This window comes from Diospyros lotus, unplaced genomic scaffold (genome assembly GCF_014633365.1).
Source record: "Diospyros lotus cultivar Yz01 unplaced genomic scaffold, ASM1463336v1 superscaf1, whole genome shotgun sequence".
Taxonomy (NCBI): domain Eukaryota; kingdom Viridiplantae; phylum Streptophyta; class Magnoliopsida; order Ericales; family Ebenaceae; genus Diospyros; species Diospyros lotus.
This window is the reverse complement of record NW_026267104.1, coordinates 6,178,148-6,196,653: the sequence shown is the minus strand read 5'-3', so window position 1 is coordinate 6,196,653 and position 18,506 is coordinate 6,178,148. Positions and strand designations below refer to the sequence as shown.

General features: G+C 33.4%; 2 protein-coding genes across 2 annotated transcripts; both read right to left on the bottom strand.

Moving 5' to 3' along the window:
• Positions 1-2,112: 2,112 nt before the first annotated feature.
• LOC127792809 (uncharacterized) lies at positions 2,113-6,133 on the bottom strand. Its single transcript, XM_052323409.1, has 6 exons — positions 6,003-6,133; positions 5,444-5,618; positions 4,461-5,096; positions 3,310-3,742; positions 3,091-3,172; positions 2,113-2,793 (listed from the first exon to the last, which is right to left on the bottom strand). Exons 1-6 carry the CDS (start codon positions 6,030-6,032, stop codon positions 2,590-2,592), a joined length of 1,560 nt encoding a protein of 519 aa, XP_052179369.1. The 5' UTR covers positions 6,033-6,133; the 3' UTR covers positions 2,113-2,589.
• A 9,112-nt stretch (positions 6,134-15,245) lies between these two features.
• LOC127793054 (uncharacterized) lies at positions 15,246-17,013 on the bottom strand. The gene is made up of 3 exons (XM_052323821.1): positions 16,678-17,013; positions 16,481-16,546; positions 15,246-15,856 (listed from the first exon to the last, which is right to left on the bottom strand). The coding sequence occupies exons 1-3, from the start codon at positions 16,849-16,851 to the stop codon at positions 15,365-15,367; spliced, it is 732 nt and encodes a 243-aa protein (XP_052179781.1). The 5' UTR covers positions 16,852-17,013; the 3' UTR covers positions 15,246-15,364.
• Between the last annotated feature and the right edge of the window lie 1,493 nt (positions 17,014-18,506).

Below are 18,506 nucleotides of genomic sequence, written 5' to 3'. Positions count from 1 at the left end.
ATGTGCTCCTATCTCTTGGATATGGAATTAGAAAAAATTTGAAGCTTCTGATACCATGTGATTGGTCTTTTTCCTTTGTGGCACTAAGTAGTAACCAATTCGTTTTCAGCTTCCAATAATTGGAAGTGGTCCTGCTTCTGTTATTTTGTCTCAAGGGTCTAGGAACAGTTGCACATTCTACTTCCATGTGGGTTTCTTGAACTAGACTCTGTTGGCCCACAATTCCCATCTTTGACTCTCAAATGCATTGAATGTTGCATGGCTTAACTTTAGACAACTTGAAAATTATCGAGAACTATACTATAGGAGTAAAATTTTACTTTATTATTTTCTCCTCAAGCACTGCTCGGATATCATCTGCAAGTTGCGTTTGCTGTTATTTGTAACAGGTAGTTTTGACGGGTGGTCTCATTTTGTTCATGAAATGGCTAGGAAAATCTGTTCTCCTTGCATCTATTTGTTCCTTTTTCATTTTGGTTGGTTCATTCTGCACTCCCTGCTGTGACTGTTGAATTCTTCCATGAAAATTGATCAATTCCTTTGTGGCTGTCTCAGAAGATTGTGTCACGGTAGTACTCTGTTAAACCACTGCATTTGAGGTAGCGGACTCCCAAAATTTCCCTTTTTTCTTGGTGGTGTGTTTGGAACTAGAAAAGAAATGATTTCATCTTCTCTTTGTTCCTTCCTGTCAAAAAATCTTAGTTCCAAACACAGCCTGGATCCTCTACATCAAAAGTGGAAGTCACTTCCATTCTTGTGTGGTGCGCAGATGCTGCCCCAGCAGCTGTTTCTCTTTGCTTTATTGCTGTCCTAGACATGTTAAACCATGAAAACCACCTTGCATCTGTTGAGTTGTGGGCTTTCCCTACAAAGTTTGTACACACTCGCTTGTCATTGTTATGATGTGGAAGCATTGAGGGTTTTTGCTGTGCTTGTGTGTGTTTGGATGGCTTGTGTGTTCGCATTTAGGTTACTTTAGAGGGGATGGAATGGTGACAAGAAGGGCACTATCCGCCCAATATAAAGCAATGGATGGGCAGTCCAACAAGTAGAAGCCCCATCTCTCCTTCCCTTTATGCTACATGTGGCTGTGGGGGTGGGGGTGTAGTTGAGTGTCCTTTGTCCATTTCTTATGCTGCGGAGGCTCCCTCATTCAGGGCCCATCATGCCTTTCAGTGACACTGCTGAATCATAGTACCACAAGAGTGTTCACATTGAATTGTGGCAATTGCATGATTTGCATGTGTCCAGAATCAGCTGGAGACCATTGCCATTGATTTTTTTGATATTTCTTAGTTGCTTAGTGGAATGCTAGAAGCAACTCTACAAATGATGTGATTTGACTTGGGTTGATTTACTTTTTCCCATAATTTACGGTTGAATTTATATCTATGAATAGAAATATATTGTGGTGTCTTGTGGTAGGAATGAAAATGGATTGAATATTGGACTCTTATCTTCTTCCATAGTTGTATCATATTTTTAAAACATATTTATTTAGTCTCTCACTCTTTACGATGTCAATTCAATCAAATCCTCAACTAACTTTTATACCAAATCCTCAACTAATTTGGGGTAATTCCTCATTTAGGATTGAGTTGTTGAGTGTTAGAATCAACTTAGCTAGCTAAAGCCAACCTTAAACTTAGATAAGTCTGCTTTGGCCTAAGTCTCTACATAATATGGATCATTATGCTAAACAAAATAACGTTTATTTGTTCCATTGCTGATGCGGATATTTTATTTTGCTACTTCAAAACTATTCCATTGCACGAAGTTTTAAATTCATACTAGTTTCAAATAATCCGAATTTGTTATATATCCGTCAAGTCGAGTAGAAATTTCCATCTTTATCTTTGGGTTCAATTTTCTTAATTTTTTTTATGTTTGAAAAAAATGCATTATAAATTTTATGACACTCTTATGAGTTATCAGAACAGTATTGAATACATATAATTAGATCTTAATATATTTGAATTTGTGAATCCAGTTATATCTTCATAAATAAATTAAAAAATGTTTTCACAATTGACCAGCCCTAAGACTCCCAATTTCTACATCAAAAAGACTAAATCCAACTTCTTGTGCATTCCAATAAGATTAAATCACCTACCAATTTGACACGCAACATTGTCCCCACTCAGACTCAGTCTACTAACACCCTCGTTATGCTAACCTCCCACTAAAGGTGAAAATTACGCTTTGGATGCCCCAAACTTAACTTCCCAAATGGGTCAATGAAACAGATTAGAACCCAAAACCAATTCATTAGAGAAGTAATGAAGGCCCAGAAATATTAAGGGTTTTGGCTGGGTAGAAATCAGCACCACTTTTCTTTAAGTGCAATCTTCTCTTTATGCAACATCTGCATTGCCTATCTAACAACCCCGATCTATATGTGGAATTGAATCTGCCAATTTTAACAGCATTAAATGCGAAATTCATTTATGTAACAACTTACACTCTTGAGGTTTCTCAAAACTCTGGGAACAGATAGCACTCAGGACTAACACTCTTCAAAGAGGCTAATCATTTCTTCAAGTGACTGCATAGAAAAGCTATTCCCTATTTGCAGTGTTTGTATTATGATCACAACCAACCACAACAGACCAAGTTTGAGGATGGAATTCGACCCGTTTGGCGAATGTATTCTGCCTGAGCTGCAGTTTTCTCGGCCTGCCGGTTTTTCCTGACTTCAGCTGCTGTGCGTTTTTCCTCTGATCTTTGCCTTGCCATTGCGATCTTCTTCACCATTTTTGCTTGAGCATGTGCTCTCATTTGTTCAACTTGGGCCTGAAAAGAGCGTTTTTTTATTAAAGCTGTAACTTGCTAGCCATGAACTACAAGAGAAGAGTATCACTTGATCCAAGAAATGGCTTTGGATGGCATTGTATCTCAGAGCTCTTCAAATAAGTTGGCTACATGGTTACATTACAGGTAGTTCATTTGGGTTTTAAGTTAAGATCATGCCATAAACTTCATTTCTTTAACCCAAAACTTTGTTTAAATGATTATGATGAAACCAAAATCTTTTGAATTTAGAATTGTTTCCTTCTGTCATAACAAAAATAAAATGAAACTTTTTATTACCTCTATTCTCCTCAACTCCGCCTCAAGTTTTGCTTTCTGCTGACTTTCCCATGCTTGGATCTTGATTTCTTCGCGCTTATATCTGCAATTATGACATCCCAACAACAAAAATTCCATTATCATTAGAATGAGCGAATGTAAGAAACTGAAGCAAATGCCTTCCGTCATTATTATCCAAAACTTGATTAAATTGGACAAACAACAAGGGGCGTAAGAAACCTTGCTGTGTGTTTAGATTTCTCAGCTTCTTCCCATGCAGCTGCTCGTTTTTCATATTCAACCTGTTCAAGTGTTGCAGCCGCACTGTCATTCTTTACCTTCTCGTCTTTACTTGCCCAGGCAGCAATATTCATTTTTCCTAGTTGCATACCAAGAGCTACTATCTCCTTCCTTGTCTTGACCTTTAGTTCTTGCTCTGACAATTCTTTTTTGCCATTTTCTGCTGCATGTTGCGACTCATCATCAGTTGTTTGCCCGTTGGGGGTGGGTGCCGGTGCTCCTCTTCGAGGAGTAGATGGGATAGAAGAAGTTGGGCTGCGAAGCGGCGTCGTGGCCCCAACAGGGGTTGCAGTCCTTGAAGGCTCTTGACTTGGAATTGGTGTCATCTCTGTTCCCATGTCTCTCATTGAGACTGATCTTATAGCAGGAACACCTGCATAACAATAGTAGATTTTTAACGTGAGACTAGAACTTCAATCAGTAAACTATATGGTTAGAGAAAAAAAAGCCACTGCTGTTTATATGGAATGGAGTTACTGATTCTTGCATGCTATATGTATTGATATACCAACTAATATGCATACAAAAAAAAGAAAATCAGCAGAGTGAGTTCTTATACGGGTAACGTGATCATTGGGAACTAGGACATATTGACAGAGAATCATCCCATGGAGAATGCTTAATTGGATCAATTATAGTACTATCCACACATATTATGTTACTAACATTTCCAACAGCAATCTGCCAACCAAAAGAGCAAATGATTCGCAACCATCCTGAGTGGAGGATTGCACGGAACATAGATCATTAACTAGAATGCAAAAACTTAGGTGGTGGGGAAACTAAAATGCAAACCTACAGAACTACTCAGAAGACTCCCTTGCTTCAGAAGTTTCAATCCTCCCAAATATTAAAAATGTTCACCAGTGTCGTGTTAGAAAGTAAATGAGTTTCAGATGTATGCTCAAGAGTTGCATTCAATGAAAAGTGCGCATATGCGATGAAATCAAATGGATAAAATTTCCCACATAATATGAAGTCAAATTTTTATATGAACTTAAATGATAACTCTCATTTTTACTTTTTCTCTTGCCAAAAAGTTGCTCATTGAATGCTTCAATTGGAATTAAAGGAAAGATATTATGATTTACCAGTGGAATCTTCAGTTGAACTCTTCATACAAGATGAATCTCCGTTATCCACTTCCTGCAAATCCTTACTTTGAGGACACAAATCTATCAACAAATTTGCCCCATTGTCTTGAACAGGAGGGTGATTTCCAGAGGAAGCAAAAGAAAACTTCTCCAAGCCCATCTGGGATGCTGGTTGACAGAAATCGACCCGCTTAACTGACAGCTTTGGATCATAATTAGCAGACTCTGGAGCAACCCTCACCAAATTTGTTACGGGCAACCTATTCACTTGACTTTGTAAATGCATTTTCTTAGAATAATTGGCTTGCAGATGTTGTCTGCTCATTATCCATTTCTCTGCATCGTTCCACTTAGATGGCATTGGTCTCGATAGCAATCTTTTCATGGGATTATGCACTGATCTTTCACCTTTATGAAACTCAAAGCTAGAGGAACTAGCATTACTATCATAGTCAAGATTTTCCTCTTCTAATGCTCTTACTGGGTGAACAGAACTTGAATTACCACTATCAGCCTTTGAATATTGCTGCACTTTAACATTTTCTCTTGTCTGGCAAGAACTCTGACTACCTTGCCCAGCATCTAGCACCATAGTACCTGATAATTTTACTGATAAAGCTTCTAAACTGGAAGCTGCAATTATATGGAAGAGGCCAAAAATCAGCACAAAACTGTGCATCCCCATCCCCAACAAAAAGCAAAAAAAAAAAAAAAAAACCTTTATAGGGTATCAAGAAACAGTTCAAAGTAAAGCCTGGAAAGTAAAAGAAAAGAAAAACCCTTTATAGGTATCAAAACCAGTCCACAGCTGAGCCTAGAAAAGCAGAAACACCCAAACTAAGCAGTAAAGTTGCAATTGAAGAACCTACTCCTACGAAGAGCTCCTCAGATTGCCTAATAGGTTATTTGGGGATTATACTAAAACTAGTTTAAGTTTATTTATCGCAAGTCTAGAATAGTAAACAGTATTTCAATCATACCTTCCTCATCAAAGTCTCCACTGTTAGTGGCTAACAAGCTGTTCTTGACAAACTCAGAATCCTCAAGCTTGGAAGGAGATGTTCTTGAAGAGTTACTATTTGATCCTCCTTTCTTCCTCTGATTGTGAGGCCCTATGAGCTTCATCCTCAATTTACTTGGGGAAATGATACCAGTCTACAATGAAGACCATCAAAACCAGAAATTTTCAAATAATTAGAGATATACACAACATTTTCCAGTGGCAAATCGGAACTTTGTAACGGAAGCATTTGAACAGTGCCAGAACCATTTGGGGAAAGCATTCAGAGTTCAAAACAAAATGAATTCCCTCATAGAACATTTTTCAGGAAAAAATGGCTAGTTTTTCAACTCGCATTGACTCTTTTCTTCACAAAGCCATTGCCGAAAACAACAGAAAGAATTCACTCTCCGCCAAAAACAAAAGAACAAAATCAGATGGAGAGAAAAACAACACAGAAATGAACGGAAAAAATAATTCCAATCACGTTTCGTATTAGCTTCAAATGTGTATAGTGAACAAATCGAATGAAAGCATACCTGAACTTGGTGAATCCTCTCGTACTCCATTGGATCTCTCTCTCTCTCTCTCTACAGGAGAAGGAGAGAGAAAATGCAGCAGATGGCCTGAAGCTTTAAGGAGTAATCAGTCTTAAAACGTGAAATCACAATCTCAATCGAGCGGTTTTGGGTAGTCGACAGGGCTGGCTATAAGTTATAACTAAGATCATGGCCAGTCGGCGATCTTTTACCGTTTATTCACTATTCCTCGGCGACTTTTAATCGGTCGAGGTGTATATGTATATAAGTTGAGATATTTAATTACATTAGTTATCAACTAAATTTTTTTCTTAACTTATTAAATAAATAAAAATTAACAAATTACTGTAAGAGAAATTGAGTCAGTAATAAGTGAGGTGACTAACTCCTAGTCCTTCCTTTGGTGTAGGGATAATGGATGGACCCACTTCTCTACTAGATTTATCTTAAATATTTTTAATTAATTTATTACCATCTTTAATTAATTTTCAGCTGTCATTACAATAAAACTTGTACCCGCAAAGCCCTTTACTCAAAGAAATGAGTTGATATAATGAAGATTATTATTATTTATGTAGTAAACTAATAAAAGGGTTGTCATGAGAATAATAAATAAATTGGGGTATTTGAGAGAGGAGGAGGAAGTGGAGGATTCAAAAAGGTGGCTTTTGACCAAGTTTGAAGTTTGAACAGTGAGAATGATGGAAGGAAGCACAGGCTTAGCAGAGACTTTGAATTTCCATTCATGGATGCTGTTTTCTTGCAAGCAAAGGGGTCGTCATCATCATCATTCATCAATCAATCAGGAAAAATATATTTACTCTTCACACCCATTCCATCACTCCAATCAATTGCTTTCCACTGTTTCTGTCCCTCTCATTATATAATCTCAATTACCCCTTTCTCCCCCCACAAACTCAATTATACATATTTACAGACATTTTTTTTATTGTTAATATTTAAGTGAAATTCCGATAGCCAATAACCCACATTGTTTTGCAGTCATTGAGGTTTTTGTGAAAAATAAAAAATAAAAAAAAATGTGTGTAGAAATAGAATAAATCATTGTGTGAAATGATGATGAGGGGCTCGGGCTTGGCTTGCTGTTGCTGCAACCTATCAAGTGCCTTCAGACTCAGATGGGTCAGAGAGTAGTTGGGATTCTGTATCAATGACTTCGATTTTTCTTTTTTTTTTTCTCTTCGGTTTTGTTTACAAATTTCATTTGGGTCAAAGGGGTTAAGAATCTTGAGATCATCTGAAGCAGAGTACAAGTGAGCATAGCGTCTGGTCTGGCTGGGTTGGGTTGGTGGAACTGTGGTATAAATATAATGCTGTACTTAGCAGCAGCAGCAGCAGCCTAGAAGAAGATCTTAAAAAGCAGCAAAACTTACAAGTTACGAAAATTACTTCGACAAGACTTTCAAGTGTTTAATTTAATTTTAGTACTAAAAGAAAAACGTAAAATAATTAGAAAACAGTCAAGTGAGTGCATAAATTATTTATAAATATATGTCTTTTTTTAAGATGTTCTTGTGCTCTTGATTTCAATAAAGAAAATAAATCACTTATGCGAGACTTTATCTTATTATACAAAATAAAGATTAAACTTATGATTTATCGATATAAAATTACATATGATTTATCTGATCGCTGAGTTAATGCTCTCAGGCCCATATATGGGCGCCTTCCTTGTAATGGCATTTTCACAATCTCTCTATTTGTACGAACCACGAGTTTTGTCGGCTTCTGGAATCATTTTCTCCGCCATTAATCTCGCCATTATTGTTGGCCCAACAGACCTTCCCTCCTCCTCCTCCAAATTAACAAATTAAAATTAAAATACAAAGGGGAAGCAATTCGCGAGGAATTGGCGATTATTAGGGAGACTCGGGAGAGAGAGTGTGCTCCAGGAATGGTCAAAAGAAACAACATGTGTATCAACGCTCGAACCAATAAGCCCTCTTTGGTGTGAAAAAGGAAATGAATATTATGTATGTATGTATGTATGTATGTGTCAGTCTGCATGGAGGGAGGCTCAGAATTCTATAAGATGATAATACCATCTCTCTGCCTTCTTATTAATTTATTTAATTTTTTTATAAATTGCTGACCTAAGCCCTAATCCAATTTATTAATATTCCTTATTTTCATGACCTAACCCACCACCGCAGCTCATACTCATAGCCCCTAATTCTATAACAGTACTCTAAATTGCCCTACAAATAATCTTCATATGATTCTGCACATATATACATAATTAATTATACACATGCATGCATGGATTTGAGCAAAGATAGAATGTGGCGCCTAACCTTATCTTCCCCAAATGTTGTTATGCCCCCTTATTTGTTTTCTAATTGTCCCATAACTCCATGCAAAGGGACCCTTTGGATTGGTTGAGAAAAAAAAACATTTAGACAATTGATTTCAAAAAATATTATATTTCAAAAATATATATATATATATATATTGAATCTCTTTATTTTGCAAATTAACCTCACTTTACCACTCCAACAGTAATGGTTCTTTGCTTCTTTTTTTTTTTTTTTTGTTAAACCAATTTCCATCACCAAATGCTAGAAGGGGACCAAGCTTTGGAAGATGCCAATATACCCTGCCCACAGCTACAACATGGCAAATAAACTTCAATAGGGACAATGACTGCACATATACAAGTCCATATATACACGTATCTCTAGAAATCCCATGCTTGGCTTCTTCTTTGTTTATCGTTATGAATCTTTGCATCACTTTGAGCCAATGACTGGGTGCCACCTAGAGTTTCCCATCGCCACTTATCATAAGGCCATGTCCATGTGATCACATAAACCACACATGCACCCCCCTGGAAATTATTGTTGCTGCTTTTTAGGGCTCCAAACCCCAGATTATGTGTCCCCTCGCTGAGTGTCACCCACCTCCATTGCCATCAAATTCTAATTAAATTACCATGCCCATCAAGTATTAAGTTAATGTTCAGGGCCCTAGGCAACTTAAAAAGGGCACCCTAATTAACTCTCCTAGATATCTTTAGTGAGGCCCTACACATAATTATAACCCTAATTACCTTTCTTAAAAGAATTTCCAATAAAGTGATGTGTCACCATTGAAAACATTCTTTATTCATGAAAAGGAAAAAAAAGAAAAAGAAAATTCATTTCAAGCATTATCAACTCTCTTATTCTTAAATTCAATATCACAAACAATAACTTAAATAACCACAAAACCTTATATATGAGCTTGAAATCAGTCAAATAACTACTAAGCATGCACCATACTCACATATAAAATATCAAATCTCAAATCTCAAATATAAGAAATAGCATATGAATCCCATAATTTATATGAAAAAGTATTATTATGATTAATGAAAGTCGGTGGGGTGGGGTGTGGGACAATGGATAAACTAAGGCTTTTGGAGGGGTTTTCACATGGAGTGTTGTGGGTTTGTCCGTGGCCCATGTCCTTATGGTGGTGGAATGGCATGATGTGCAAGTTATTGGGCAGGGTTTGACTACTTAGCCGTTTTGGTAGCTTGAAAATGAAATGGGCAGGGAATGACCTGGGTAGCCGAGTGTACATCTTTGACCACACTTAAATGGCAGGGAATGAGTACTGGTAGACTAGTGTACATCTTTGACCACATTTAACATGCAAACCCAGCCAACGCAGTGCAGGACAAATGGTCAATACCAAAAACTAGGGTTTGGTACACCAAAAAAAAAAAAAAAACTAATTAAGGGTCGAATTTCAACTAATACATCTCAAAACACACACACATATATATATGTATTGACGTTCGATTTCAGTCGACTGTGATTCGTTTTGAACTATGGTGATTGAGTCCAAAAATGACAAAAGGAGAAAAACAAAAATCTCATATGTGAGTCAACACAAGCGATTTTCACGTGGTTCAGACAGAACGATACTTACTCCACGATCGCACTTTTATTATTCTTTCAGAATAGCGGTATCTGATTATTCTTCTTGTACTCCTCATGATATCTCTTACTCCTATTTATATTGAGGGGCCTTTATAATTTAGATAACATATAGAATTATGAAGATCACATAACGGGGGACAAACAACCCTTATCATCTACACAAAATCGGGAGTGAGATCCTCATTACAAGGAGTATGGGCTGTGCAGATAAAGTAAATGGACTCTACATCTGACTTTTCAACAACTTTGTCACTTATGCGAGCTGGAGGTTTTAGACCACCGATTTGGATGGTCCAGCAAAATGAGAGTTTTACTGGAAGCTCGTTAGTCGATCGTTGAGAGCTCGCTAAGGGTTTTACCGAGAGCTCGCAAGGAGCTTGCTTTATGAGCTGCGGTTTCGATGGTGTATAGGCTTTCTTTGACGAGGTCGCTTGGAGCTTCTAGGCTCCGGGCGATTGGGCCGGTCCATTGGACTGAGCTCGACTCATAAGGAGTGATGCGGGAAATGTGTATAACAATATATATTTAGGGTTTGTTTCAATCTAATAACAAGCTAACTATATTGTAAGAATTTTAGATTTACATTAGCAATGTTAGTTTTTGTTTATCAAATCCATATCCTTATTTTAATTTAATTATTGTTGTATTTTATGTTTACTTTTGTAATTTTATCTATATTTGTAATGGTGCATCAATGGGGTGTAGCGAAGCCTAGTCAAACTTAGCTCTATTTGGGTTCGGTTTGTTTGTTTCTAAATTAAGATTAAAATTCGACTTGTTTATAAGTTGAAGTCTATAAAGAATACTCGAATTCAATTTGTGAATAATTTTTCATATTCAATTTTGATTTAAACTCAGTTTGTTTAAACTAAACGAGCTAAATTCAAACTTGTTGTCAAGTTTATTCGTGAACAAGTTATTGAAATTGTTCATGAATATAAAATTATATACAGTTTGTTTATAAATCATAAATTCTAAACCATAAACAAACTTGTTTCTTGCTAATAAACAAATATTTATAGATGACCTATTTTTTCAATAACTAATTCATATAATTATATTATTTAAAAAATTATAAATTTCGAAACAAGAAAAGAAAAATAAAATAAACCCTAAAACATATTAGATATGTATATACACTCTTATTAAATGAACAAATAAAGAAATTTAAAAAAAATTAAATAAATTATTAACAAGTTTATTCATGAACTTAAATGAGGTAAATAAACTAAAAAAGTTTATCAAGACTAAGTTCTAAACTCTAAACTCCAAATTTTAAAGTTAAACGAGCTAAATAAACTTTTATTCGAACTCGACTCATTTATTAAACAAATTTAAACCAAGATCTTTCACAAACTGTTTATCGAGGTAGTGTTTGTTAATCAAAATATAAACCAAAAAAATAGGATATAGAAAATATTTCAGATAAAAATACTTTTCATTATATTTATTAAATTTATTTAATAACACTTAAAAAGAAGTCACATGACTTCTTATATAAGTTTTTCTAAATAAATTTATCCCTCCCTCTTTATATAAATTTATCTTAATCTTTATATATATAAAAAAAATGACATATATGTCTTTTAGTGTATTCTAAAAATTTAATAAAAAATTTACAATATTTTTTTTTATTTTGATCATTTTATATCTTAATCTAAAAAATATTTTAATTATATTTTAATACAATCTCACCTTATTCATTTTAACGAATGCGGATGAACGGTAAAATTCATTTACACTTCTATGCATCACACATGAAAAAGTCACACAAACGTGAATGCATTAACGGACGGGAGTTAGAATTTGGGAGTGTTTCCATGTGGTTGGCCTTCTGTATGTAGACGACAAAATACAGATAAGAATATCTTGTAAACAAAAATCCGAGCCTTGAATAGTGTATATCGTACACAACGTTAACTAAAAGCTTTATCCATTTTGTTGGCTGTTTTCTGGGAGACACAAACCTTGAACAGTGCATTGATGGCGCAGGTAATTAATTAATTAAAAGCCTTGGAAGTGTTTCCATTTTTGTTGGGTTTTTATTCTACTTAATTAATAATTAGCTAGCATGATATTATTTTCTTTTTTGATTAATTTGACCTGAAACGTATATATATATATATATATATATATGTTCATCATAATTATGGGTTTCTTCAAATTTTAATTTGCCATGAGATTATAGGGTTAGTTTGATTGTGGTTTTGAAAAAATAAGAATTATTGTGTTTTAGAGGATATATGTATATATAATTAAGATAAGACTAATTAGAAAATGAAAGAATTGTACATTTTCGAAACAAATAATAGAATCACATGAAAACACAAAACCCATAAACAAATAGTCCAAACTGTGAATAAAAGTTGCAGAATTGGTCCCATCCCTGGAGAGGAATTAAAGAATGCTCAAGTAGTTGTAATTTGTTCTAGCTAGCTAGGGCCCATAATGTGCTCCACTTTTCTACCAATCTTTGAATATATATGTTTTGGCTTGTAAAGTCTCCTTTTCCCAACTGTCTTCAATCTTAATGCAAAAGGAATGGGAATGTGAATTTTGTGCTTAAGAGTCAAATGTGTTGGTTTGCAATAACCCTATATATCTTGGATGAGAACAATAATTTTCTTGGAAAATCTCAATCATTCTCAAAGGTGGGTCATCTTTTCTTTTCACTTGAGAGTTCTTTTGACAATTAAAATAGGGGGGGGGGGGGGGGGGGGGGGGGGGGGACATGGAAAGGGAGGGATACCTGCCCAAGCATATTTGGTATTTATTTGGCAGCAATCTTCCCTCCCTACATGAATGTGAGAGTTGAGAAAGAGGTTAGCTAGCTAGGCTAGGGTTTGGAAGAAATTAGGTTTGAAGGAAAAGATGAAGAGTTTGAAGGATCAATTCAAATATCTGGAAAGAAAAGTGAAGGATTTTCAAGGAGAATGATGGATAGCAAGTTCTCAATCATTTTCATTTGGAAAGAAAATGGAAGAGGGTTGAGCAATTTGATATTTTAATATTTTTAAATACTGTGTTAAAATAAATTTATTTTTAATTAGAGATCATGAATTTCAAATTTATTTTTTGTTTTTAAAAATATTATTAATTTTTTTTTTAAAAAAATTGACATGCTTCAATAACGATAATTTTTATTTGAAGTTTTAAATTTATCGAAGACCACCAACAACTATGCATTCAGAATCATTTGATATTGAATTATGACACATTTTGACATTTACTTTTGTTATTTCAAAAATATCAATGAATTTGTAATTTTGAATCAATTATATTCTTGAACTTTTTGTTATTTCAATTACACAACTGAGTCTATTGTTCTCAATAAATTTGTCGAGATATGTAATTGACTCGAATTTGTATAGTTTAAGGATATAATTAAAATAACAAAAAATTTAAAAGTGCAATTGACTCAAAATTACATAATTTGATGGTATTTTTAAAATAATAAAAATTTTAAGTATTTAAATAAAAAGAACATATAACTACCAGAGTTAAAATATATATTTTTACCAATATTTTATCTAATTGCGTCTAGGCGTGACCTAAGCCATGGGTTGTGCTGGCCCAATGCCCACGGGCCGACTACCGAACACAGTTCGGCCCGCAAGGCCCAAAATGCATGGCCTGTGGGCTCAATAAATAAAAATATACATTTTAAAATCTATAATTAGATTATCATTCTTCTTTTATCAAATTTTATAATAAAAATATATTGATATATAATATTTATTATATATGTATTGTTATTTATAATTTTATATATTATAATTTGAAAATTATAAATTTATAATTTATTTTAAAATATATATATATATCTAAAATTTATTAGTTCAAACTTAAAACATAAGAATTATGACTCGAAAAAGTTGAGTTAAGCTCAATGACTCGTTTATTGTGTTAAATGATCTTATCACTAGTCAAGTTCAAACTCGTTAATTTTTTTTTTAATTAAAATCATTAAAATTTATTTTTACATAATAAAAAATATAATAAATATAAATATAAAATCTCAAGACAAATATAGTAGCATTGTTCAAATTAAGATAAATATGCTTATCACAAACACAAAGGTAAATAATAAAATAAAATTAAAATTAAAATTCAATAATATAATAATAAACATGTTCATAAAAATTTCATCTCTATTAAAAAAAAAATATTAAAGTAACAACAAAAAATATTTTATTTACAAGTTTATTCACAAACTTGTTTGTTAGCTTTAAATGCAAGTTGAATCCACGTAAACTTTGTTTGCTCAAAGTTTAACTCGTTTATGAGTCGAGTTTCAAATCAAAATTCAAATCAACTTATTTATAACACGAGTTGAAGACGATCGAACTCTTATCAAAACAAACATTGAGTCGCTTGACTCATTTATAATTCTAAAAAATTTAAATAAAAAAGAAAAAGATTATAATATTAAATTTTTAATATAATTTTTATATTTTATATTAAATAAAACTATTTTCAGTCTAAATTATATTTGCTTTTTAAAATTTGAATTATGAAATGTTTTTTAATAAAATATATAAAAACAAAAAAATATTAAAGACATTTAAAATATTCTCTATCTACAAATCCTATCCCCTTCCCTTCTCCTGTTTTTTAAGATAATATTTATTAACTAAAATATAAAAAAAAAGATAAAATATAAAAAACATATCAAACAAAAATACTTTTCATTATATTTATTAAATTTACCTGAAAAAAAATTATATAATTTTTTATTTTAAACTTTTTAGATAAATTTATCTATTTTTTTTAAATAAATTATTTTACTCCTTACAAATAAATTAATACAATCTTATCTCACTCCTTTTTAAGGAATGATACTAAGATTATTCATTCTCTTTCTCTCTCTCAATCCTAACATAGTCTAGGGCCTTCTTTTGTGCTTTGTCGAATGAAGGAAAATGCATTTCACTTCTTCCCTCCTCCAGTTGCCCTCCTAGCTAATAGAAAGATGCTTGCTATATATGATTCTTGGGTGCATACTATACATGATTCTCCTGCATATATAGGTTTAGTTGTTTAAGAAAATTCTTGAGAGTCAAATAGATCGAGAGACAAACTTATAGAATGAAAGTTAAAAAATTAAAATGTTCTCGCTTATATTATATTATACTTTTTTCAATGTAACGTGGACGAAGACATTTTAATTTTTTAACCCTCATTTTATAAGCTTATTTGTCAATTTATCTGGTCTGCGGAAGAACTCGTGGTCTAAGTAAGCAATCCATACCAGTTAATTTTCTTACAATATTCGCACTTTGAATCTCAAAGCATGCATAAACTGAAGCTAGTCTCACATTTCATTCGACAATATATATATATATAATTAATTTCCTTCAAATCACAAAATTAAGCAAAACCCAAAGGAAGCCAAGATTTTCACAAAACCTAATCTCACATCACCTTCCTTCCTTCCACTCCATTTTCCAGCAACTTGGGAGAAGGATTCAACTGATACCTCATTGCACTGTCGCTGCTAACATAAACCACTCGAAAGACATCGTACTTGACATCGAGCGAGAGCTGATCTTTATCGAGATAGGGAAGAACCTCGCTACGACGATCGGACGTCAGGATCCACGAGTAGCAAAGTTGGAGCGATTTCCAGACGAAAATGCTCACCGTTCGTGCTAGGGTTTGCGATTTCAAGCAAACGCCCGAAACGGCGCCCTCCATCTTGGCGAATCGAGATCTGAAAATGGCGAGGCACGCGTAGGAGAGGTCGTCAATGTTGCTCCGGGAGAGGAGCACGGCGCCCATGGAAATGGTGTCACCCGTGAAGAACTTGGCCGCCGGGGAGCCGTCTCTTGATTCTCCTGCGTACGCGTCGAAGAAGTTGTGGTCGATCAAGATGGCCATTCTTGATACGTCTCCCAGCATCGGGAGCTGTTGCTCAGAAAAATTGATGTAAAGAACATAAGACTTTTTGGTCCCAAAAATATTATATATATATATATATATACATATATCAAAGACCCAATTGACAATTCTTTCTTTCTTTCTTTAAGATTTTTTTCTTTTATATTTACGTACACTTTGGCGGCCCTCAACCTCAACCAGAGGCACATCTTATATATATATATTAATTAATGAAGAAATATTTGCTTATGGATGAGGGTACGTAGAAAATTTCAAAGGAAGACCATTGAGGTTTGGATGTTCCTTTGAAATTTAAAGCAGGCAGCTCCTACATTTGACACAATCCTTCGGTCTTCATTTGTTTTTTTATTTTATAAAAATATATAACACAATCTTATAAGTAAGCCTACTTAATTTGAATAGCTCAAATTAAATGAAAATCTTGTGTTTTTTTTTTTAAAGTAACGAGACTCATTATGGTCAAAGTTATGTCAAATGAAAGCCAAAAAAAAAAAAAAAAAATGTTTCACAAGGCTGGCCCCAATTTGTATGCATGTAGTACGTAAAAGCATCAAATGTTGTTTCTAATTTTGAAAAATATACTAAAAACTAAAGTTAATTACAGGAGTGCATGCATGGGATTCAACTTACAAGTGTTGCATTGAGCGTGTCCTTGTTCTCATTAGATCTCTTCCACCAGGCTCCATACCACATAATCTGAACCAGAGTAAGAGTAAGAGCATATATATATATGTATGTATGTATGTATATGCAAAGATAAAATTTTGAAAAACAATTAAGGAAATACTGCAACGTGTATATATATATATATGTATGTATATGTATACCATATTTCCATGGATGCTTCTGAATATAGCGCTGTGAACACAACCAAGGCTCTCAGTACACAAAGAGAAGTGTTTGAGGGCTTCCATGAGTTCATCCACCACCACCACCATTGGCCTGAATGCAAACAGACTTATTTCCAAATTCCTGCTGTTGAAAGGCACAAAACATGCCATCTCTCTCTCTCTTAAAACTGCAATTTCAGCTGAAATTAGGATTGGGAAATTTAGATGAGAGAGGTTGAAGATGATGAAGGGATAGTTTTGAAGCAATATTAGGAAGGCAGTCAGCCAGGTAGCATTTGCCTGGTCTTATATTTGGGCTTCTAATTCATATCATCCAGCTTTTTAACATATATATATATATTGATGGATTGGTTGGCTGGATTGGATGTTTTTAACTTCTTGTTAAAATTCTTGCATGTGCTTTGAGTCTTTGACTACGTCTAGATGTAAGCAGTACTATAACCAATTAAATAATGCCCTTCACATTTTCTTATACTTTAGATTGGCAGATGCCTTACGTTGGGTACAGATAAGTTAAAATGGTATTTTGGGATTAACAATCCTGATAAAGCTTCTAAGTTCTAACACCCCATCTTGAGTTTGCTTTTTGTATTACACAGCACATATATATATATATATATATATTGCAGTCTTAATCTCTTCTAAACAAACACTATCCTGACTTTGAAAATTGAATGATATCTACTTAGAATAAAATAGAGTATTAATTCAAATTTGCTACACGATTTTCTCTCTTACTACAAATCTTAGTTTGATTTCTTTCTTTCTTTCTTTTATATATATATATACACATATATAATATGTACGTCCCTTTAACGTGAAGCATACTAAGGGCGCTTGAGGGAGTAAATTACTTCAATGCCCACGCAAATTTGCATCATCAATGAACAATATTTTTTTGACTGGAAGAGTGTCTTCTTCTTATTACTGGAAATATTAATTGAATTAATTGACTTGACTTTGCCACGTAATCAAAACTAGTTGCGTAACTGAAATGAATGCTTTGATTCTAATAAGCCCACTGCGGAAGACTTGCCAAAGCTGTGGCCTGATAAAGCCAGTAAAAACGGATATCTTTAATTTGACACCTTTGATCATGTTAACTAGTTAAGGATAAGACATTAAAGCCACGTGGAGAATGTTTTTAATTTTCATCTTTGTTTTTTATATTTCTATTTTTATAAAAAAATTATAGAAAAATAAAAAAATTCATTTATTTTTGTCAAATATAAAACAAGTTTTTTACTTTTGAAAAAAAAATAAAAAAAATTAAGAAATAATCAAAAGTGGTCTAGGGCAATCGACGATAATAAAGAAATTAGGAGGCAATGACCAAAACAGTTGACGATGGTAGAGAAACCATAGACAATTGTTAAAACCCTAGATTTGGGAGCAGGAGTGGAAAAGTTAATGCATGGTAATGACTTCTAGTGGTTAAAAATATATATATATATATTTTTTAAATTACATCCTATTACTTGCGTCTTACAGGAGAAAAGAAAACATTATTGATAGCATTTAAAGTGGAGGTGAAATTAGAAAAATGTATATTTTTTTTTGAAAAATAAGTGAAAAATAATAAAGATTAATACCTTTAAGAAACTTTCTAAAATTTAGTACAATTTTAGAAATAAAAAATTTATTTTTTATTCTCTAATTTAGAAAAAAATAATTTTGAACACACTTTTCAGTTTTCTAATTCTATAGAGATATTTTTTAAAAAGCTACAAGTAAAGATTTTCCATCAACTTTTCCAAAAAAAACAATATATTTCAAGACTCCCAAGAACAATATGTTTTGATGGA